General features: G+C 43.7%; 1 protein-coding gene across 1 annotated transcript in view; it reads left to right on the top strand.

The window, feature by feature from the left end:
• Positions 1 to 6,774: 6,774 nt before the first annotated feature.
• Positions 6,775 to 24,475, top strand: part of LOC135557147 (MAP/microtubule affinity-regulating kinase 3-like) — a 91,736-nt gene continuing 74,035 nt past the window's right edge. The window contains exons 1-3 of the mRNA XM_064990358.1: positions 6,775 to 6,974; positions 7,170 to 7,356; positions 7,713 to 7,967. Of these exons, the coding sequence (XP_064846430.1) occupies positions 6,775 to 6,974; positions 7,170 to 7,356; positions 7,713 to 7,967 (642 nt within the window). The remainder of the gene's footprint in view (positions 6,975 to 7,169; positions 7,357 to 7,712; positions 7,968 to 24,475) is intronic.

Raw genomic sequence — 24,475 nt, 5'->3', positions numbered from 1 at the left:
CTGTCTCTTCCTCTGTCCCCCTCCCCATCTCTATTAATCTCACCCCCTCTTCCTCTCTCCCTGTCTCTTCCTCTGTCCCCCTCCCCATCTCTATCAATCTCACCCCCTCTCTCTCTCCCTGTCTCTTCCTCTGTCCTCCTCCCCATCTCTATCATTCTCCCTGTCTCTTCCTCTGTCTCTCTCTCTCTCTCTCTCCCTGTCTCTTCCTCTGTCCCCCTCCCCATCTCTATCAATCTCACCCCTCTCTCTCTCTCCCTGTCTCTTCCTCTGTCCCCCCCCCATCTCTATTAATCTCACCCCCCTCTCTCTCTCCCTGTCTCTTCCTCTGTCCCCCTCCCCATCTCTATCAATCTCACCCCCCTCTCTCTCTCCCTGTCTCTTCCTCTGTCTCCCTCCCCATCTCTATCAATCTCACCCCCCTCTCTCTCTCTCCCTGTCTCTCCCCCTCTGTCTCCCCTCCCCATCTCTCCCCATCTCTATCAATCTCACCTGTCTCTTCCTCCTCCCCATCTCTATCAATCTCTCTCCCTGTCTCTTCCTCTGTCTCCCTCCCCATCTCTATCAATCTCACCCATCTCTCTCTCTCCCTGTCTCTTCCTCTGTCCTCCTCCCCATCTCTATCAATCTCACCCATCTCTCTCTCCCCTGTCTCTTCCTCTGTCCCCCTCCCCATCTCTATCAATCTCACCCCTCTCTCTCCCTGTCTCTTCCTCTGTCCCCCTCCCCATCTCTATCAATCTCACCCCGCTCTCTCCCTCCACATCTCTATCAATCTCACCCCTCTCTCTCCCTCCCCATCTCTATCAATCTCACCCCTCTCTCTCCCTGTCTCTTCTTCTGTCTCCCTCCCCATCTCTATCAATCTCACCCCTCTCTCCCCCTCCCCATCTCTATCAATCTCACCCACTCTCTCCCTCCCCATCTCTATCAATCTCACCCCTCTCTCTCCCTGTCTCTTCCTGTCTCCTTCCCCATCTCTATCAATCTCACCCCTCTCTCCCTCCCCATCTTTATCAATCTCACCCCTCTCTCTCCTTCCCCATCTTTATCAATCTCACCCCTCTTTCTTCTTCCCCATCTTTATCAATCTCACCCCTCTCTCTTCCTCCCCATCTTTATCAATCTCACTCCTCTCTCCCCCTCCCCATCTCTATCAATCTCACCCCTCTCTCCCCCTCCCCATCTCTATCAATCTCACCCCTCTCTCCCCCTCCCCATCTCTATCAATCTCACTCCCATCTCTCTCTCCCTCCCCATCTCTATCAATCTCACCCCTCTCTCTCTCCCTCCCCATCTCTATCAATCTCACCCCTCTTTCTCCCCCTCCCCATCTCTATCAATCTCACCCCTCTCTCTCCCCCTCCCCATCTCTATCAATCTCACCCCTCTCTCTCCCCCTCCCCATCTCTATCAATCTCCCCCCATCTCTCTCTCTCCCTCCCCATCTCTATCAATCTCACCCCCTCTCTCCCCATTCCTCTGTCTCCCTCCCCATCTCTATCAATCTCACCCCTCTCTTCTCCCCCCCCTCCCCATCTCTATCAATCTCACCCCTCTCTCTCCCCCTCCCCATCTCTATCAATCTCACCCCTCTCTCTCACCCCCCCTCCCCATCTCTATCAATCTCACCCCTCTCTCTCCCCCTCCCCATCTCTATCAATCTCATCTCCCTCTCTCTCCCCCTCCCCATCTCTATCAATCTCACCCCTCTCTCTCCCCCTCCCCATCTCTATCAATCTCACCCCTCTCTCTCCTTCCTTCCCTCCTTGCTCCACCCACTCTCTTTGTCACACATAGTGAGTCTTGACCTCTTGCTCACGGACACAAGGGTTACTAGCAGTAGTGGTGGTACGAGCGGCAGCGTTATGACAACGGCGGAGGGAAACGCCTCAGACTTGCAGCACCAGGGCCTAACTCACAGGAGGCAGGAAAGGCTGTGTGTGTGACAAACAGGAAGGTATGTACACGGAGGGAACAGTATGGCTGCCGTGTGTATGAACAGGACAATACATGTATGCATTTGAAAAACAGGGATAAAGCTGGAGAGGCAAACACATTAATGGGGGTTGTGGAAAGTGGGCCAGTGGCCAAGTATCCTTGCATGCCATATTGATTGCTGTGCCTGTAAAGGAATGTGTGTCTCTCTTGTGTTTTTGCATGCATTTGTGTCTGTCTTTCTGTCTACCATTCTATTTGGATACCTCTGTTTAGCAGCTGTATATTTGAATGGTTCCCACAAGACACTAACCCATTGCCTCGTCCCCACTAGTTGATAGCTCATCCTGACCTGTTGAACAAGGGCCAGGGCTCGACCTGTAATCTATAGCCAACTCAAACCACCTCTAGCCCTGCTCCCACACCATCTAGATCCGTGTCGACTAGTATAGATCCTAACCCAGTCCTCAGAAACCACGTCCTCAGCCGTTGCACATAATTGATGAAACACCCCATTACCTTATTAAACAAGTAAAGGGATTGATGCTTAGTTGACATGTTTAATCTGGTGTGTTCGTGCTTGGCTGGAACAAACATGTACAGCTCTGCCTCAGAGCGTCTCGTTAACCTCAGGTCTTATATTCATCAACTTTCTCTGCTGTGAATGTATGTGGCTGATTTTGAAGGAGAAGCTTGCGAAGTGTGTTTTCTCCAGGGTCAACCTGTCTCCTCCACTGAGACTGCTCTGTGTGTTTGTGTGTGAGCGAGAGGGCATTCAAATGCATCATATTTGTAGCTCCATTTATTTTAAAACCTATTCTGTGACATCCATGCAGGGTTGTGTCAATGGGCCTCATTTATTAATCGTTAGTTGAGCATAGGGCTGGGCGATATGGCCAGACCGATATAGGTCATTTCATATCCCGATATAGGTCATTTAATATCCTGATAACGATACATATCCCGATATAGGTCATTTCATATCCTGATAACGATACATATCACGATATAGGTCATTGTCTGTAACTTCAATGAATAAATAGTTTATATAAAATGTGGTCACATGTAAAGGCCTATTTCTTATTACATTTAGAACTAAACTCAACAAATAAAAGGTACTTACTCATACAACAAATAAAAGGTACTTACTCATATTTGATTATTTCTCCTTTTATTTAGAACCTTGGTGCAAATGTTCAATAAAGCATGTGACAAAATATTCCATTTTTTTTGTATCAAATCTAAAAAGGTAAATAGAAAACACAAAATAAATGTAGGCCTAAAATGTATATATATTTTTGGGGCTTGCATGTTATTTTGGCATTAATACTTGTCACATATCAATTTGGTACCTTGGGTCGAGTGTTAGCATCACGAAGCCCCCGTTTCTCGTCCATGTATATTGGGGCCAAGTCTTTGGGGCCATGTCTTTGGGGCCATGTCTTTGGGGCCATGTCATTGGTGCCATGTCATTGGGGCCATGTCATTGGGGCCATGTCTTTGGGGCCATGTCTTTGGGGCCATGTCTTTGGGGCCATGTCATTGGGGCCATGTCTTTGGGGCCATGTCTTTGGGGCCATGTCTTTGGGGCCATGTCTTTGGGGCCATGTCTTTGGGGCCATGTCTTTGGGGCCATGTCATTGGGGCCATGTCTTTGGGGCCATGTCATTGGGGCCATGTCTTTGGGGCCATGTCTTTGGGGCCATGTCTTTGGGGCCATGTCTTTGGGGCCATGTCATTGGGGCCATGTCTTTGGGGCCATGTCTTTGGGGCCATGTCTTTGGGGCCATGTCTTTGGGGCCATAACATTGGGGCCATAACATTGGGGCCACGTCTTTGGGGCCACGTCTTTGGGGCCACGTCTTTGGGGCCACGTCTTTGGGGCCACGTCTTTGGGGCCACGTCTTTGGGGCCACGTCTTTGGGGCCACGTCTTTGGGGCCACGTCTTTGGGGCCACGTCTTTGGGGCCACGTCTTTGCAGATGTAAGTCGTAACGGCAGCTGTTATCTCCTTTCATCTTTGTGATTCTTTGCCATATGGTGTGCCGCGGGCAAAAGCCTCTTGCAACGTCTGAGTCTGGGGTTTGTTTGTTTTGAGCCCTCGACTGTACCGTTGGGTCTCATCCGTAGCCTCTCCGTACTGTTTCACTTGCAGAGGACGGTTTTCTGTTCCAAGTCAGACATTTCATACCCTAACCACGTCCATGCGACCGAAGTAGCCCCTCTTTTAGGTACGGACTCTGTGTCACGTTCACTCTCCTCCATGTTTGTTTGTGTTGCAAATTTAGAACATTTAAAGCGTCGTCCAATTGACGGAAAATATTGCCGTAAAGAGTGACTTGCGACACAATAAACGACAGAGCATAATATGAAACGTTAGACGTTTTTCTATTGTCACAAATGTTTTTTGTGTGAGGATTGTTTTCCCATTACACATTTTCTTTGGTAGTGCAGTGATGGTACCGTTTGACATTTTCTTTGCTATTGCAATGATGGTACCGTTTGACATTTTCTTTGTGGTATTGCAGTGATGGTACCGTTTGACATTTTCTTTGGTATTGCAGTGATGGTACCGTTTGACATTTTCTTTGGTATTGCAGTGATGGTACCGTTTGACATTTTCTTTGGTATTGCAGTGATGGTACCGTTTGACATTTTCTTTGTGGTATTGCAGTGATGGTACCGTTTGACATTTTCTTTGTGGTATTGCAGTGATGGTACCATTTGACATTTTCTTTGTGGTATTGCAGTGATGGTACCGTTTGACATTGTCTTTGTGGTAGTGCAGTGATGGTACCGTTTGACATTTTCTTTGGTATTGCAGTGATGGTACCGTTTGACATTTTCTTTGGTATTGCAGTGATGGTACCGTTTGACATTTTCTTTGCTATTGCAGTGATGGTACCGTTTGACATTTTCTTTGGTATTGCAGTGATGGTACCGTTTGACATTTTCTTTGTGGTATTGCAGTGATGGTACCGTTTGACATTTTCTTTGGTATTGCAGTGATGGTACCGTTTGACATTTTCTTTGTGGTATTGCAGTGATGGTACCGTTTGACATTTTCTTTGGTATTGCAGTGATGGTACCGTTTGACATTTTCTTTGGTATTGCAGTGATGGTACCGTTTGACATTTTTCTTTGGTATTGCAGTGATGGTACCGTTTGACATTTTCTTTGTGGTATTGCAGTGATGGTACCGTTTGACATTTTCTTTGGTATTGCAGTGATGGTACCGTTTGACATTTTCTTTGTGGTAGTGCAGTGATGGTACCGTTTGACATTTTCTTTGTGGTATTGCAGTGATGGTACCGTTTGACATTTTCTTTGTGGTATTGCAGTGATGGTACCGTTTGACATTTTCTTTGTGTTAGTGCAGTGATGGTACCGTTTGACATTTTCTTTGTGTTAGTGCAGTGATGGTACCGTTTGACATTTTCTTTGTGGTAGTGCAGTGATGGTACCGTTTGACATTGTCTTTGTGGTAGTGCAGTGATGGTAGCGTTTGACATTTTCTTTGTGGTAGTGCAGTGATGGTACCGTTTGACATTTTCTTTGTGGTAGGGCAGTGATGGTACCGTTTGACATTTTTCTTTTTCACTTACTGTGTGTGTGATTCGTCGGCCATTTGGATGCATGTCTGCATGTGTGTGTTTATCCACATGAGTAGAGTGAATTATTCAGTACTCACATCTCTCTCCCTCTCCCACTGAACAGCTGTGTCATGGTGAAACACAGGATGCTGCTGCCACTGCCTCGCGGGCACCACACACACACACAGATAAATACTTGAATGCAGTTACCTATACTAGCTGTCAGATGTGCAGCAGACAGAGGGAGACCTCCCCATGCATCCCCTGTGTGGTCAACTGGCTCCCTGTACCAACACTCCTGCTGCTGTTCACACGTCAAGTGTGTGTTGGACAGAATGTTAAGTGTGTGTGCTCCTGTCCTAAGCAGATGCTCAGGTTTAATGCTGACATGAACTGTGTGTGTGTGTTCAGTACTGTCTACTGTTCTGCCACTCACTTCTGTGGGAGTCTGAGAGGGGAACATACTCCCTCTCTCTCTCTCTCACTCCCTGGCTCCGTCCCTCGCTCAATCCCTCTTTCCCATGAATCGTCAGTGGTGAACACTCGTTCCCCTCTCTCTTCCAGGAAAAGAGCTGCCAATCAACTAACCAGATGAGCCACCGGTAAATAAAGCAAGAAAGTACCTGTCTGTTTACTTCACAGCTAGATTTACAGGCAGGCAGGGAACACACTTTACATAACCGCTGTAGAGTCCTGCTAGTCACCCGATCTAACTTTTAACACCGTGTGTGAATCTGTTTCTGAGGTGCCTCTCTCTCTACAATGTTTGTATGGCGCTGCAATGGATAAACAAGCACATTCTCATCCAGAAGCGGCACTCCTCGTGTTCGGTGATATTAATGCAGGGACACTGAAATCTGTTTTTACCTCATTTCTACCAGAATGTCGCAAAAGCAAAAACTCAAACAGGAAGTGATCCGATGAAGCGGATGCTAAGTTACAGGACTGTTTCGCGAGCACAGACTGGAGTATGTTCCGGGATTCATTGGATAGCACTTAGGAGTTGACCACATCATTCACCGGCTTCATTAAGAAGTGCACCGACTGCGTCTACACATAGTGACCGTACATATTCCAACCAGAAACCACGGCTTACAGCCAACTTCCACACTGAGCTAAAGGAATCCTACTACACCGGCTCTGACGCTCATCTGATGTGACAGGGATTGAAAACTATTACGGACTACAAAGGGAAACCCAGCAGCGAGCTGCCCAGTGACGCGAGCCTACCAGGTAAGTACCTTCTATGCTTCAAGGCAACACTGAACCACGCATGAGAGTTCCGGATGACTGTATGATCGCGCTCTTCGTAGCTCATGTGAGTAAGACCAATAAACTGGTTAACATTCACAGACAGATTACCAGGACACGCACTCAGGATGCGTGCTCATGCACTGAGCAGCTGGCAAGTGCCTTCAAATACATGTTCAACCTCTCCGTGACCCAGTCTGTAATACCTACATGTTTCAAGCAGACCACCATAGTCCCTGTGCCCAAGAATGCCAAGGTAACTTGACTAAATGACTATCACCCAGTAGCACTCACATCTGTAGCCATGAAATGCTTTGAAAGGCTGGTCATGGCTCACAATAACATCCCAGAAACCCTAGACCCACTCCAATGTGCATATCGTGCCAACAGATCCACAGATGATGCAATCTTCATTGCACTCCACACTGCCCTTTCCCACCTGAACAAAAGGAACACCTATGTGAGAATGCTGTTAATTGACTACAGCTCAGCGTTCAACACCATAGTGCCCTCCAAGTTCATCATTAAGCTTAGGATCCTGGGACTGAACACCTCCCTCTGCAACTGTTTCCTGAGGGTAGGCAACCACACATCCACCACACTGACCCTCAACACATCAGGGGAGACGTGCTTAGTCCTGTCCTGTACTCCCTGTTCAACCACGACTCCAACATCATTAAGTTTGCAGATGACATGGCGGCTATATGCCTTATCACCGATGACGAAGAGGCAGCCTATAGGGATGAGGTGTGAGACTTGGCAACATCCTCTCCCTCAACGTTATTATAAAAAAAGACAAAGGAGCTGAACGTGGACTTGAGTAAACGGAGGACCAAAGCACACCCCCATTCACATCGACGGGGCTGTAGTGGGAGCGGGTCGAGAGATTCAAGTTCACTAAGGATCTGTCATGGTCCACACACACCAACACAGGTGACGAGGTCACGACAGCGACCCTTCCCCCCTCAAGAGGCTGAAAAGATTTGGCATGGCCCCTCAAAGTTCTACAGCTGCACCATTGAGAGCACCATGACTGGCTTCATCACCGCTTGGTATGGCAACTGCTTGGCATCTGACCGCAAGGCACTACAGAGGGTTGTGCGTATGGCCCAGTACATCACTGTGGCCAAGCTCCCTGCCATCCAGGACCTCGACACTAGGCGGTATCAGAGGAAGGCCCTGACAAGTGTCAGACTCCAGCTACCCAAGTCATAGACTGTTCTCTCTGCTACCACATGTCAAGCGGTACCGATGCAGCACATCTGGAACCAACAGGACCCCAAACAGCTTAGTAGTTAGTCCATTCCACTGTTGGTTAACACCAAGCATTTGGGGCGGCAGGGAGCCTAGTGGTTAGAGCGTTGGGCCAGTAACTGAAAGGTTGCTAGATCGAATCCCTGAGCTGATGAGGTATAAAATCTGCCGTTCTGCCCCTGAACAAGGCAGTTAACCCACTGTTCCTAGGCCATCATTGTTTTCGTTCTTAACTGGCTTGCCTAGATAAATAAAGGTACAATTTTTTTTAAGTGACAAGTTAAATAGTTAACCATTATGCCTTGACCCTTTTTGCATAAATGCTTTATCTCGTCACGGACACTGCTGCAACAGTTTACTGCGTACATGCAATGCTTTGTCTCACTGCTGCTACAGTTTACTGTGTACATACAATGCTTTGTCTCACTGCTGCTACAGTTTACTGCGTACATACAATGCTTTGTCTCACTGCTGCTACAGTTTACTGTGTACATACAATGCTTTGTCTCACTGCTGCTACAGTTTACTGTGTACATACAATGCTTTGTCTCACTGCTGCTACAGTTTACTGCGTACATACAATGCTTTGTCTCACTGCTGCTACAGTTTACTGCCTACATACAATGCTTTGTCTCGTCACGGACACTGCTGCTACAGTTTACTGCGTACATACAATGCTTTCGCACTCATTAATCTACACACTACCCCATAATTGCAAAGCTAAAACAGGTTTTTAGATTTTTTTTGCAAGTGTATAAAAAAAACTATGACATTTACTTAAGTATTTAGACCCTTTACTCAGTACTTTGTTGAAGCACCTTTGGCAGCGATTACAGCCTCGACTTCTTGGGTATGAAGCTTGGTACACCTGTATTTGGGGAGTTTCTCCCATTCTTCTCTGCAGATCCTCTCGAGCCCTGTCAGGTTGGATGGGGAGCGTCGCTGCACAGCTATTTTCAAGTCTCTCCAGAGATGTTCGATCTGGTTCATGTCCGGGCTCTAGCTGGGCCACTCAAGGATATTCAGAGACGTTGTCCCGAAACCACCCCTGGTCGTCTTGGCTGTGTGCTTAGGGTCGTTGTTCTGTTGAAAGGTGAGCCTTTGCCCCCGTCTGAGGTCCTGAGCACTCTGGAGAAATTATTCATGAAGGGGATGTCTGTACTTTGCTCCACTCATTTTTCCCTCAATCCCGACCACTCTCCCAGTCCCTGCAGCTGACAAAACATCCCCACAACATAATCCTGCCACCACCACGCTTCACCGTAGGGTTGGTGCCAGGTTTCCTCCAGACGTGATTCTTGGCATTCAGGCCAAAGAGTTCAATCTTGGTTTCATCAAACCAGAGAGCCGTTATGTGCCTTTTTACTAAGGAGTGGCTTCCGTCTGGCCTGATTGGTGGAGCACTGCAGAGATGGTTGTCCTTCTGGAAGGTTCTCCCTTCTCTACAGAGGAACTCTGGAGCTGTTTCAGAGTGAACGTCGGGACCTTGGTCACATCCCTGACCAATGCCCTTCTCCCCCGATTGCTCCATTTGGCTGGGCGGCCAGCTCTAGTAAGAGTCTCGGTGGTTCCAAACTTCTTCCATTTAAGAATGATGGAGCCCACTGTGTTCTTGGGGACCTTCAGCATTTTTTGGTACCCTTCCCCAGATCTCTGCTTCGACACAATCCTGTCTCAGAACTATACAGACAATTCCTTTGACCTCATGGCTTGGTTTTTGCTCTGACATCTGTGGGACCTTATATAGACAGGTGTGTGCCTTTCCAAATCATGTCCAATCAATTGAATTTTCCACAGGTGGACTCCATGTTGAATTAGCAACATTTTCTAAAAACCTGTTTTCGCTTTGTCAGTATGGGGTATTGTGTTATGGTTGAGAATGTATTTATTTAATACATTTTAGAATAAGGCTGTAGCATAACAAAATGTGGAAAAAGGGGTCTGAATACTTCCCCAATCCACTGTGTAAGCCAAATTATCGTTACTCGTTGTGTATTCATTTTTCCATTGTTTGTATATTTTCTTTCTCTCTGCATTGTTGCAAAGGGCCCCTAAGTAAGCATTTCACTGTTGGTCTACACCAAGCATGTGACGAATGAAATTAGATTTGAAATAAAATCCCTCTCCACATCCAAAGGAGACAAGTTAAAACACTGGGGAGGGAAACATTATTTTGTTGTCTCGTTTCTTTCTCTCTCGCAAGACCAAAAACTATTTTGAGGAAGAGAGGAAACGGTGCTCACATACTCTAAGGTGTCTCCTTTCCCCAATCCCAAAAGTCTAAACTGGCTTCCTGTCTTCATCTCCTTTCCCCAATCCCAATAGTCTAAACTGGCTTCCTGTCTTCATCTCCTTTCCCCAATCCCAATAGTCTAAACTGGTGTCCTGTCTTCATCTCCTTTCCCCAATCCCAATAGTCTAAACTGGCTTCCTGTCTTCATCTCCTTTCCTCAATCCCAATAGTCTAAACTGGCTTCCTGTCTTCATCTCCTTTCCCCAATCCCAACAGTCTAAACTGGTTTCCTGTCTTTATCTCCGCTCTCTCATCTAGGGCTGTCCCCGACAAAAACAAATCTTGGTCGAACAAGAGTTGTCTGTTCTTTCAACCAATCAATTGGTTGAAATATTAAAATGTGTATTTTTCCATATATTAACATACTGTATGTGTTTTAATGAAATCAAATATTTTTAGTCTACTGAGCTTGTCTGATGCTTTAAGCACACTGTAATGAAAATATTTAAGAGAAACAAATGACTCAAGAAGGAGCCAGAGATTAAGGTAGCCTAACCAATAGAAGAAAAAAATGTTCCCGAACCACCAACTCCCGCTGGCTTTTAAGCTCACAAAGTTTCCGGTAATAGGCTACACCAGGGGTTGGCGACCTTGGTGTGCCAATTTATATGACCAATTCTACTGATGTGCGTGGTGCCAGTTATGATTTTCGTATGCGTATTTTTGTTGAACAGTTTAGTTTATTTTATAATAGTCTTCCTATCTCAAAATCATTGTCATGTGATAAATTAAAATGATATGAAAATTATACAATCTAAAAGTTACTTCTATTGCCAACAATGTAAAAATAGCCTATATAAAGCCAACAAATAAAAACATTTCAGCCTGCAACAAATATCCTTATAAAAATCGATCAAATTGACTACACATGGCATGTCTGCAAGGAACTTGAAACGTATCAACTATCGATTTGGTCCAGCCAGAAGCTTGAACTAACAAACTTGAAACTTTTGTATGAAATATTCTGGACGCTCAGAGTTTTCCGCACCAGTGAGCGCCAAACAAGCACAACTGTAGGCTATTTGCACAAGGGATAATAAGTAATCAGGTAGGCCTATTTTATGACACTTCCACCTGATCAGAGCATGACATTTCCCCCCTCTTTCATGCCGAGTGGTTATCAAAAGGGAGAGCGCTGTGGAAATATTTTAGAAATAGGCTACATTTAGGAGCAATTGTCATTCTCAATGGCTGTAAAAACAGACTTTGTTTACTTGCTGTTTGAGGTGAAGAAAATGACTTTGAGAAGCTCCAGCTCATTAGTGTTTGCGAGTTAAGATCGTCAGAAATATTATCAGATCTCCAAATGGGCACATTTTAGAAGCTGACATTTACGCGCAGGCTAGGTAGCCTCGGCCTACTTCTATGAATAATCAGGGGCGCATCCTTACTCAACATTGACAGGAGCGCTCCAAACAGAATGAATAAATTGACAACTCGTACATGGAATGAAATAAACTAAAACTTGTTTCTCACAAGTGTACCCTGGGTGGTGCGCTGTACAAACACACGTCCACTCCGGAAATGAGAACTGTAAAATACTGTAATAATAATGAATGCATTCACAGAAATTAGGTTAACCAAACATTGTGATACTGGTGTGGCATCTTCGTGGCTTCCGCATTGGATTAGTCCGCTGAGACAGATAATCATTTTTTAAATAATTGTAATGTTTTTACAACATTCTCGGTTAACCACTATTGACCAAACAATTGACCAGTTGACTAAATGGGGTAAACCCTACCCTCATCCCAACAGTCTAAGGGGGCTTCCTCTCCTCACGGCCTCTCTATCATATGCACTGATCTGAAGCGACACGATGAGCGAAAGCAATATGGTGGCTGTTTAGCGATAAGCTAGCTTGCTCTTGTCTATTTAGTGAGGGCGCCACTACCAGGGTACAAGGTGCATAAAGTACTTGCATTTGTCACTCTGAAATTCAAGTACTGGAATACCTTGAATATGTCTTTATGTATTGGGGCAGCCTGTGGGACCGAAAGTGTCGTGAAATATAAGGATAATTTAAATAAAGACAATTTAATATTGTTAGCATGTATACGGAACAAAAATATAAACGGAAGGTGTAATCATTTCAAAGCTTTTACTGAGTTCCAGTTCATATAAGAAAATAGTCATCAGTACTGACTTACCACTCCTGTATGTAGTGAAACACGTATTATTGAGTAGAACTTGTAAGCAGTGATGATTAGTAAGTTAGTTTTATCTTCATGAGGTTGTGGTCATATACTGCCATCTTTTTTAAATTAATTTTTTATTTTACCTTTATTTAACCAGGCAAGTCAGTTAAGAACAAATTCTTATTTTCAATGACGGCCTAGGAACAGTGGGTTAACTGCCTGTTCAGGAGCAGAACGACAGATTTGTACCTTGTCAGCTCGGGGATTTGAACTTGCAACCTTTCTGGTACTAGTCCAACACTCTAACCACTAGGCTACCTGGCCGCCTCTGGTGGTGACTAGAAACAATTGCTTAATAGGAATTATTACAAATTGATGGTCCTTGAAATTAAATATTAGTCCTTGACAAACTAAGTCAACCATCTCAACCAAGCCAGAGATAGAGTTGGCAAAACAGGCTGCAGGTCAGTTGTCAGTTTTTCTGTCAGTCCGTTAGGTCACTGGAAAACGTTGGTCTGCGCCTCAGTCCTCAGAGCACCTCCAACACCGCACCTTGGCCTCCTTCAAAAGGTGACACATGGTCTTTACACCGTGCACTCTCTCTCTCTTCCCTTCCTCTCTTTCTCTCCCACTCTCTTTTTCTCATTCACTAACAATATCCCCTAAAGCCTTTGAGGGGGGGGGGGGTTGGATTAAACACCTTTGATGAGGAGATACTGTTACCTCGTTTCATGTTAAAAGTCATTGGCCGGGGGAGCTAGCAGCTAAATTGAGCCTTTTACACCTGTCGGGCTTGTGTGTTTGAGAAACCTGATGACCCAAGTCAAGAGCCCCCTGGCCTACTGTACCGGGGCCAAGCATGGTGTTCAATACGTTTTTGCTTTTTAAATAGATAAACTTAGCATCAACAGTCAACAATGGGCCTGGTCCCTGGTGAGAAATTGCCCCCCACACATGGCGTTTGAGGGGATGCTTGGGACTCGGCTTGATCTTCTTTTTTTCTGTAGTAATTTTGATGGCTTTTCGGAGCGCTCAGCATCTTCATCCATTAGTGAGTCGATGGCTTCGTCTTGCCGGAATTGAAATACAATGTAAAAATGTGCCGCAGACATTAAAGACCAGCAGTCGATTTATTTAACCATTATTAGGCCTACAGTATTGTAGCCTACTGTACCTGTTCATTTTCCCGGCTTTCCCGTTCGGTGTAACACAGGCATCTGATGATAGTGTTTGCGAATAGCACTGTCTGTGTCCAAAATCCCCAAGGCAACCAGTAGTTTTTAAATGCCTCCAGTAGATTTTCCGTTCCTCCTGAAAGCCCTAATCTGCTCACTTAAATGAACAGAGATCCTGGTCATGGTGCTACAGTATGTTGTTACAGCATATTACATCCTTGGGCATCTCTGACACTGCTCTGTCGACTGCTTCCTCTTTCACAAAAAAACAACTTGATTGCTATATCCGTATTGCTTAACACAGAAAACCGCTCTGAAGCATCAGGGATATCTGTCCCCTTGCCGACAAGACTGTCAGCCGTCCTCTTCAGGGCCCCACCCCTCCATCCGGGGCACCCTCGCCTCAAAGAAGTTCCACGTTCCAGCAGTGAATCCTCTTCTGAAACATTCCCTCGCTGCTTGTACTGAGTACAAGGGCCATCACTGTAAAAATGGATGGTGGAGACCTCTGGATATGCACTCTGCACATAATCAAGCACTGGTGACAAGTTCTTCCAGATTGCTGGCGGGCCCTTCTGTCTAGAGGGGGACACTTCAGAAGGACACTGGTCGGGGGGGGTTGTATGCACATAAAGCACACCTGTGTGCAAAGTCAACATGAATTAAGCATTCATATGCTTTCAAGCCTTGTTTCAGTGCCCTGTAATGGGTAAACTGATTGTTGATGTTGTAAGTGTTAAACTTGCGCAGCATCAGGTTCAGCTGTTCCAGCAGTGGCTCTTGGGTGGTCTGGAACTCTTTTTTTAAATGATGACTGGATGTTCCGTGATGGATTTTAGATTTAGATCAGGATTGAAAGTGTTGATGGTCTTCAGGTGGTGCAGTTTCTGTAAAACTGAGATGTTCGTTCAGCTTGCACATGCAAGTCTCCTGGTCACGTAGAGTTGGGTGAACAACCCAAAAGGGGGGCAGTGAGCAGAAGAGGAAGTATGAGATCGACCCATCATGTTCTGTCCTAAAGGAACCTCTTCTGATTGTTGATTTTCCTCTGGGTCGGCTTTTTGTGACGTCTGTGCTTTTCCCTCTTACTAATGTTATCGACTGAATGCTCTGTCCTCCCTGTATTTCTGCTGTTCCTTCTTTAAGTACCTCTCTCTCCTTTCCGGGTCGGTATTGTGTCGCGAGCGACAGCGCTGCTGCTTCTCTGCAGCACTCAATCGATTGGCTCCCGGTAAGTAACGTGTTCACATTGTAAAACTGAAAACACCTTCAGTGATTCCAACTCTGAAACTTAATATCAAGAAAATAGTATTATAATTAATCAATGTATATACCAGACACACATTTAAAATGGCTATTTCATTCAAACTTCTCACCCCTGTTACTCTTATTCAGTCCTTTTACCCTTCATATGAGTAGCAGGACTGAATGTAACAGGACTGAGGTTTTTTTGCATAGCATTAGCAAATACATGAAATGTAGCCACATGGCATCAATGCTAATAGCATGATAACACTTAGCACCTTCAAGTGGTTGACTAATAGTATCTTTAAAAACAACATAATAACATTAAGAAATAATTTGGGTTACAGGACTGTACGTTGAGATTGACATTCGCAGTCATACTTACAATATGAAAAAAAAGTAAAAGAGGGAGAATGTTTGGTCAGGAGACTCAAATGATGCTACTTCCTGTTGATCATGTGACTTGTGGAATGTCCCACATTTGTAGAGGGGGGAATGTGTCAGGGTAACATGACTGAGTGAAAACCTGGGGAAAAACCTGACTAAAATGTGTATTTTAACTAACATATTATGAATTTCTGATGAGAAAATGTATTTTATGTCTAAATTAGAAATAGAGTCACCCCAATAATACAAAAAAATGTAGATTTCTAATGATTCTAATCATTATATTCCATGGTGAAGTGTAGTTTTGGAAAGTTTTTATTAAAGTTTTACATGATGTATCCTCACATTGCAATTAGGACAAAGTGCAGGACACGTTGCTTGATAATATAATGTATTATGCTGATATTTGTCATGCATATTTATGCTTGTAATGTCCTGGGGACGGAAAAGGCACCGATTCGGCAGAATGGCCCAACTACCAATTGGATATCATGAAATCCGGCAGAAAAATAAACTCTTGGCAACGGAAAATCAATATGAGTGTTTAATGGACAAGTCCATGTAGGACCTCTCTTTTTCAGTCTAGGGTGTCCAATCAGAAATTCATATTTTGACCAATGGGTAAAATAATAGTTTAATTTTTTTTCTTAGAGAATTAGCTACACAATGGTCCAAATCTCAAGTCTGTCATAATCTGTTTAAAAAGTTAATGGGGTTTTTATCCTTGTAGGCCAAAAGTAGGGTGAATGAATCAATGGAGGCCAGATAAAAAGAAAAAGTGGTCAAAAATCTGGAAAATTGCATCAGGTCAGCGAGACTGGATTTTGTGCAAGAATTAGGTTTACTGGCTACCTGACAGGCTCACTTTCCCATTGAACGTGTCATCTTTCTTCTTGAAATCTACAGGAAATAAAAACCAATATAGAGGTAAGATGGATATCGATTTTGAGACATGACATGTATTTTCATATTTAAGGATACACTTTTCATATTCTAAAATGTCTTATTTTTCGATGTCTGACAAAAACAAGCATATTTCTGTGAAATTTCAACGGCGCACTGAGTGTCGTTAAAACACTTTTAATTTTCAAAGCCTCATACATTTAATTCAGCTCGTGTCGTGGTAAATTTTCTTTCTGCGACCCGCTGAAACAACATTGAAGACGAAGACCACAAAATGTCAAATCCTCAGGTTATTACGAGAAACCTGTCTCATCGCAGGTGTCAACAAAGCTCTGCTTATTATCGGATGTATTATGTTATGAAATCGGACTTAAAAAAAATATATGATGTTAATAATATGTTAAAGACCACACTGACCTATTCAGAACATAATGCTCATTTATCATGATAAAATGTATTTTATAACATAACGTTTTATACCGTTTGGTGCCTAATGATCATGACCCAGGGGATTTATTCTAGGCAGGGAGATCTCCAAACTCTGTGTTCTCATTCACGTTTCAAAATCATGTATTTATCTCAGATATGTTGCTGAGCTACAATTCTGATATCTTACTTTACCAGGAAGTCAATAGTAGTTAATTGGTGTCCTGTGGAATAAATTGGGTGTGTGTGTGTGTGTCAGTGTCAGTGAAGCTGTGTGTTTGTGCACACATGCTTCAGTAAGTTGGTTGTGTGTGTCAGTGAAGCTGTGTGTTTGTGCACACATGCTTCAGTAAGTTGGTTGTGTGTGTGTGTGTGGGTCGTTGAGTCAATGTGTGCGTGTACGTACCTGTGACGCAGGAGATAATGGACCGTTTTTGTCAGGGATCTATTCTGAGCTACCAGCCATGAGTCAGAGCACTCGGAGATAGTGAACTCCTCCCAGTACTCAGAAGTCAATGCACAACACTTGCGCACACATACACAAGCGCACTCAGGCTCAACTCACAAGCACACACACACTTACTTGATACACATGCACACACACATAACATACTCTTATAACAGGGCTAGGCCCCTATTTATGCCACCTGCCTGAAGAGCGAGCAGGATGGAGTGGAGAGGAAGAAATGGATTGGAGTGGAAGTTGCAGCAAAAGAGATGGCTGGAGAGACAGAGAGATTAGGGCTGGGCGACATGGCCAAAATGTCATATCAAAGTATTTATAATGTAAAAAAATTGGATGGTATTTTTAGTTTTTGAATAATACAAGTTATACATTTGCTTTATGAGTAGTGAGTGATCTCAGGGTGCTTTATGAGTATTGAGTGATCTCAGGGTGCTTTATAAGTAGTGAGTGATCTCAGCGTGCTTTATGAGTAGTGAGTGATCTCAGGGTGCTTTATGAGTAGTGAGTAGTGATCCCAGGGTGCTTTATGAGTAGTGAGTGATCCTAGGGTGAGTAGTGAGTGATCCCAGGGTGCTTATGAGTAGTGATCCCAGGGTGATCTATGAGTAGTGGTGATTTATGGAGCTTTATGAGTAGTGAGTAGTGATCCCATGGTGCTTTATGAGTAGTGAGTAGTGATCCCAGGGTGCTTTATGAGTAGTGAGTAGTGATCCCATGGTGCTTTATGAGTAGTGAGTAGTGATCCCAGGGTGCTTTATGAGTAGTGAGTGATCCTAGGGTGCTTTATGAGTAGTGAGTAGTGATCCCAGGGTGCTTTATGAGTAGTGAGTGATCTCAGGGTGCTTTATGAGTAGTGAGTGATCCCAGGGTGCTTTATGAGTAGTGAGTAGTGATCCCAGGGTGCTTTATGAGTAGTGAGTAGTGATCCCAGGGTGCTTTTAGTGAGATCCCAGGGTGCTTTATGAGTAGTGAGTAGTGATCCCAGGGTGCTTTATGAGTAGTGAGTAGTGATCCCAGGGTGCTTTATGAGTAGTGAGTAGTGATCCCAGGGTGCTTTATGAGTAGTGAGTAGTGATCCCAGGGTGCTTTATGAGTAGTGAGTAGTGATCCCAAGGTGCTTTATGAGTAGTGAGTAGTGATCCCAGGGTGCTTTATGAGTAGTGAGTGATCTCAGGGTGCTTTATGAGTAGTGAGTGATCCCAGGGTGCTTTATGAGTAGTGAGTAGTGATCCCAGGGTGCTTTATGAGTAGTGATCCCAGGGTGCTTTATGAGTAGTGAGTAGTGATCCCAGGGTGCTTTATGAGTAGTGAGTGATCCTAGAGTGGCAACACATACATTCTAAGTGATTTCAATTAGTCTTTCTGCATTCTGATTGTTTTATACTGTTCAATTCAACCTAAAATAATTTTCAGCACTTTTGTCAATTTCTGCATTTCCTGCACTCATTTGAGATCATTTCCACAGTTATAGGCCTTTTTTTTTTACCAAATGTTGCAATTGATATTTGACTTGTGATTTAGACCAAAACACTTTGATGGAGGTTGTGGTCATATACTGCCATCTTTTTTAAATGTATTTTTTATTTTACCTTTATTTAACCAGGCAAGTCAGTTAAGAACAAATTCTTATTTTCAATGACGGCCTGGGAACATTGGGTTAACTGCCTGTTCAGGAGCAGAACGACAGATTTGTACCTTGTCAGCTCGGGGATTTGAACTTGCAACCTTTCTGGTACTAGTCCAACACTCTAACCACTAGGCTACCCTGCCGCCCTGGTGGTGACTAGAAACAAGTAATTAATAGGAATTATTACAAATTGATGGTCCTTGAAATTAAATATTAGTCCTTGACAAACTAAGTCAACCATCTCAACCAAGCCAGAGATAGAGTTGGCAAAACAGGCTGCAGGTCAGTTGTCAGTTTTTCTGTCAGTCCGTTAGGTCACTGGAAAACGTTGGTCTGCGCTCAGTCCTCAGAGCACCTCCAACACCGCACCTTGGCCTCCTTCAAAAGGTGACACATGGTCTTTACACCGTGCACTCTCTCTCTCTCTCTCTCTTCCTTCTCTCTCTCACACTCTCATCTTCTATCCCACTCTCTTTCTCTCCTCTCTTTTTCTCATTCACTAACAAGATCCCCTAAAGCCATTGAGGGGGGGGGGTTGGATTAAACACCTTTGATGAGGAGATACTGTTACCTCGTTTCATGTTAAAAGTCATTGGCCGGGGGAGCTAGCAGCTAAATTGAGCCTTTTACACCTGTCGGGCTTGTGTGTTTGAGAAACCTGATGACCCAAGTCAAGAGCCCCCTGGCCTACTGTACCGGGCCAAGCATGGTGTTCAATACGTTTTTGCTTTTTAAATAGATAAACTTAGCATCAACAGTCAACAATGGGCCTGGTCCCTGGCGGAAATTGCCCCCACATGGCGTTTGAGGGGGATGCTTGGGACTCGGCTTGATCTTCTTTTTTCTGTAGTAATTTTGATGGCTTTTCGGATCGCTCAGCATCTTCATCCATTAGTGAGTCGATGGCTTCGTCTTGCTGGAATTGAAATACAATGTAGAACTGTGCCGCAGACATTAAAGACCAGCAGTCGATTTATGTAACCATTATTAGGCCTACAGTATTGTAGCCTACTGTACCTGATCATTTTCCCGAGCTTTCCCGTTCGGTGTAACACAGGCATCTGATGATAGTGTTGGCGAATAGCACTGTCTGTGACCAAAATCCCCAAGGCAACCAGTATTTTTTAAATGCCTCCAGTAGATTTTCCGTTCCTCCTGAAAGCCCTAATCTGCCCACTTAAATGAACAGAGATCCTGGTCATGGTGCTACAGTATGTTGTTACAGCATATTACATCCTTGGGCATCTCTGACACTGCTCTGTCGACTGCTTCCTCTTTCACAAAAAAACAACTTGATTGCTATATCCGTATTGCTTAACACAGAAAACCGCTCTGAAGCATCAGGGATATCTGTCCCCTTGCCGACAAGACTGTCAGCCGTCCTCTTCAGGGCCCCACCCCTCCATCCGGGGCACCCTCGCCTCAAAGAAGTTCCACGTTCCAGCAGTGAATCCTCTTCTGAAAAATTCCCTCGCTGCTTGTACTGAGTACAAGGGCCATCACTGTAAAAATGGATGGTGGAGACCTCTGGATGTGCACTCTGCACATAATCAAGCACTGGTGACAAGTTCTTCCAGATTGCTGCGGGCCCTTCTGTCTAGAGGGGGACACTTCAGAAGGACACTGGTCGGGGGGTTGTATGCACATAAAGCACACCTGTGTGCAAAGTCAACATGAATTAAGCATTCATATGCTTTCAAGCCTTGTTTCAGTGCCCTGTAATGGGTAAACTGATTGTTGATGTTGTAAGTGTTAAACTTGCGCAGCATCAGGTTCAGCTGTTCCAGCAGTGGCTCTTGGGTGGTCTGGAACTCTTTTTTTTAATGATGACTGGATGTTCCGTGATGGATTTTAGATTTTTAGATTCATCAAGATTGAAAGTGTTGATGGTCTTCAGGTGGTTTCTGTAAAACTGAGACGTTCGTTCAGCTTGCACATGCAAGTCTCCCGGTCACGTAGAGTTGGGTGAACAACCCAAAAGGGGCGCAGTGAGCAGAAGAGGAAGTATGAGATCGACCCATCATGTTCTGTCCTAAAGGAACCTCTTCTGATTGTTGATTTTCTTCTTGGTCGGCTTCTTCCCAGTCGTAATTTGGCTGACATCATCCCTGGTGTAAAAACCTTAGACTTTGTTTATGAAGCTGCCATCTTTCCTGGACTTGATCCTGATTCTGCCTCCTTTTGCGACGTCTGTGCTTTTCCCTCTTACTAATGTTATCGACTGAATGCTCTGTCCTCCCTGTATTTCTGCTGTTCCTTCTTTAAGTACCTCTCTCTCCTTTCCGGGTCGGTATTGTGTCGCAGCGACAGCGCGCTGCTTCTCTGCAGCACTCAATCGATTGGCTCCCGGTAAGTAACGTGTTCACATTGTAAAACTGAAAACACCTTTAGTGATTCCAACTCTGAAACTTAATATCAAGAAAATAGTATTATAATTAATCAATGTATATACCAGACACACATTTAAAATGGCTATTTCATTCAAACTTCTCACCCCTGTTACTCTTATTCAGTCCTTTTACCCTTCATATGAGTAACAGGACTGAATGTAACAGGACTGAGTTTTTTTGCATAGCATTAGCAAATACATGAAATGTAGCCACATGGCATCAATGCTAATAGCATGATAACACTTAGCACCTTCAAGTGGTTGACTAATAGTATCTTTAAAAACAACATAATAACATTAAGAAATAATTTGGGTTACAGGACTGTACGTTGAGATTGACATTCACAGTCATACTTACAATATGATACAGAAAGAGAGGGTGAACGTTTGGTCAGGAGACTCAAATGATGCTACTTCCTGTTGAGCATGTGACTTGTGGAATGTCCCACATTTTTAGAGGGGGAATGTGTCAGGGTAACATGACTGAGTGAAAACCTGGGGAAAAACCTGACTAAAATGTGTATTTTAACTAACATATTATGAATTTCTGATGAGAAAATGTATTTTATGTCTAAATTAGAAATAGAGTCACCCAATAATACAAAAAAATGTAGATTTCTAATGATTCTAATCATTATATTCCATGGTGAAGTGTAGTTTTGGAAAGTTTTTATTAAAGTTTTACATGATGTATCCTCACATTGCAATTAGGACAAAGTGCAGGACACGTTGCTTGATAATATAATGTATTATGCTGATATTTGTCATGCATATTTATGCTTGTAATGTCCTGGGGACGGAAAAGGCACCGATTCGGCAGAATGGCCCAACTACCAATTGGATATCATGAAATCCGGGAGAAAAATAAACTCTTGGCAACGGAAAATCAATATGAGTGTTTAATGGACAAGTCCATGTAGGACCTCTCTTTTTCAGTCTAGGGTGTCCAATCAGAAATGCATATTTTGACCAATGGGTAAAATAATAGTTTAATTGTTTTTCTTAGAGAATTAGCTACACAATGGTCCAAATCTCAAGTCTGTCATAATCTGTTTAAAAAGTGAATGGGTTTTTTATCCTTGTAGGATGGGCCAAAAGTAGGGTGAATGAATCAATGGAGGCCAGATAAAAAGAAAAAGTGGTCAAAAATCTGGAAAATTGCATCAGGTCAGCGAGACTGGGTTTTGTGCAAGAATTAGGTTTACTGGCTACCTGACAGGCTCACTTTCCCATTGAACTTGTCATGTTTCTTCTTGAAATCTACAGGAAATAAAAACGAATATAGAGGTAAGATGGATATCGATTTTGAGACATGACATGTATTTTCATATTTAAGTATACACTTTTCATATTCTAAAATGTCTTATTTTTCGATGTTTCATATTTCTGTTAAATATCAACGGCGCACTGAGTGTCGTTAAAACACTTTTTAATTTTCAAAGCCTCATACATTTAATTCAGCTCGTGTCGTGGTAAATTTTCTTTCTGCGACCCGCTGAAACAACATTGAAGACGAAGACCACAAAATGTCAAATCCTCAGGTTATTACGAGAAACCTGTCTCATCGCAGGTGTCAACAAAGCTCTGCTTATTATCGGATGTATTATGTTATGAAATCGGACTTAAAAAAATATATGATGTTAATAATATGTTAAAGACCACACTGACCTATTCAGAACATTAATGCTCATGTATCATGATAAAATGTATTTTATAACATAAGGTAATTTCATCACCAAAACAGGTTTTTACCCACTCTGGGCAAAGTGGGTGGATACCATAATCATAACGTTTTATATCGTTTGGTGCCTAATGATCATGACCCAGGGGATTTATTCTAGGCAGGGAGATCTCCAAACTCTGTGTTCTCATTCACGTTTCAAAATCATGTATTTATCTCAGATATGTTGCTGAGCTACAATTCTGATATCTTACTGCACCAGGAAGTCAATAGTAGTTAATTGGTGTCCTGTGGAATAAATTGGTTGTGTGTGTGTGTGTGTGTGTCAGTGTCAGTGAAGCTGTGTGTTTGTGCACACATGCTTCAGTAAGTTGGTTGTGTGTGTCAGTGAAGCTGTGTGTTTGTGCACACATGCTTCAGTAAGTTGGTTGTGTGTGTGTGTGGGTCGTTGAGTCAATGTGTGCGTGTACGTACCTGTGACGCAGGAGATAATGGACCGTTTTTGTCAGGGATCTATTCTGAGCTACCAGCCATGAGTCAGAGCACTCGGAGATAGTGAACTCCTCCCAGTACTCAGAAGTCAATGCACAACACTTGCGCACACATACACAAGCGCACTCAGGCTCAACTCACAAGCACACACACACTTACTTGATACACATGCACACACACATAACATACTCTTATAACAGGGCTAGGCCCCTATTTATGCCACCTGCCTGAAGAGCGAGCAGGATGGAGTGGAGAGGAAGAAATGGATTGGAGGGGAAGTTGCAGCAAAAGAGATGGTTGGAGAGACAGAGAGATTAGGGCTGGGCGACATGGTCAAAATGTCATATCAAAGTATTTATAATGTAAAAAAATTGGATGGTATTTTTAGTTTTTGAATAATACAAGTTATACATTTGCTTTATGAGTAGTGAGTGATCTCAGGGTGCTTTATGAGTATTGAGTGATCTCAGGGTGCTTTATGAGTATTGAGTGATCTCAGGGTGCTTTATAAGTAGTGAGTGATCTCAGCGTGCTTTATGAGTAGTGAGTGATCTCAGGGTGCTTTATGAGTAGTGAGTAGTGATCCCAGGGTGCTTTATGAGTAGTGAGTGATCCTAGGGTGCTTTATGAGTAGTGATCCCAGGGTGCTTTATGAGTAGTGAGTGATCCTAGGGTGCTTTATGAGTAGTGATCCCAGGGTGCTCTATGAGTAGTGAGTGATCCCATGGTGCTTTATGAGTAGTGAGTAGTGATCCCATGGTGCTTTATGAGTAGTGAGTAGTGATCCCAGGGTGCTTTATGAGTAGTGAGTAGTGATCCCAGGGTGCTTTATGAGTAGTGAGTAGTGATCCCAGGGTGCTTTGTGAGTAGTGATCCCAGGGTGCTTTATGAGTAGTGAGTAGTGATCCCAGGGTGCTTTATGAGTAGTGAGTAGTGATTCCAGGGTGCTTTATGAGTAGTGAGTAGTGATCCCAGGGTGCTTTATGAGTAGTGAGTGATCCTAGAGTGGCAACACATACATTCTAAGTGATTTCAATTAGTCTTTCTGCATTCTGATTGTTTTATACTGTTCAATTCAACCTAAAATAATTTTCAGCACTTTTGTCAATTTCTGCATTTCCTGCACTCATTTGAGATCATTTCCACAGTTATAGGCCTTTTTTTTAACCAAATGTTGCAATTGATATTTGACTTGTGATTTAGACCAAAACACTTTGATG

Source organism: Oncorhynchus masou, chromosome 16 (assembly GCF_036934945.1).
Source record: "Oncorhynchus masou masou isolate Uvic2021 chromosome 16, UVic_Omas_1.1, whole genome shotgun sequence".
NCBI classification, from domain to species: Eukaryota; Metazoa; Chordata; class Actinopteri; order Salmoniformes; family Salmonidae; genus Oncorhynchus; species Oncorhynchus masou.
Note: the sequence above shows the minus strand (reverse complement) of the source record. Positions and strands in the feature narration are given on the sequence as shown.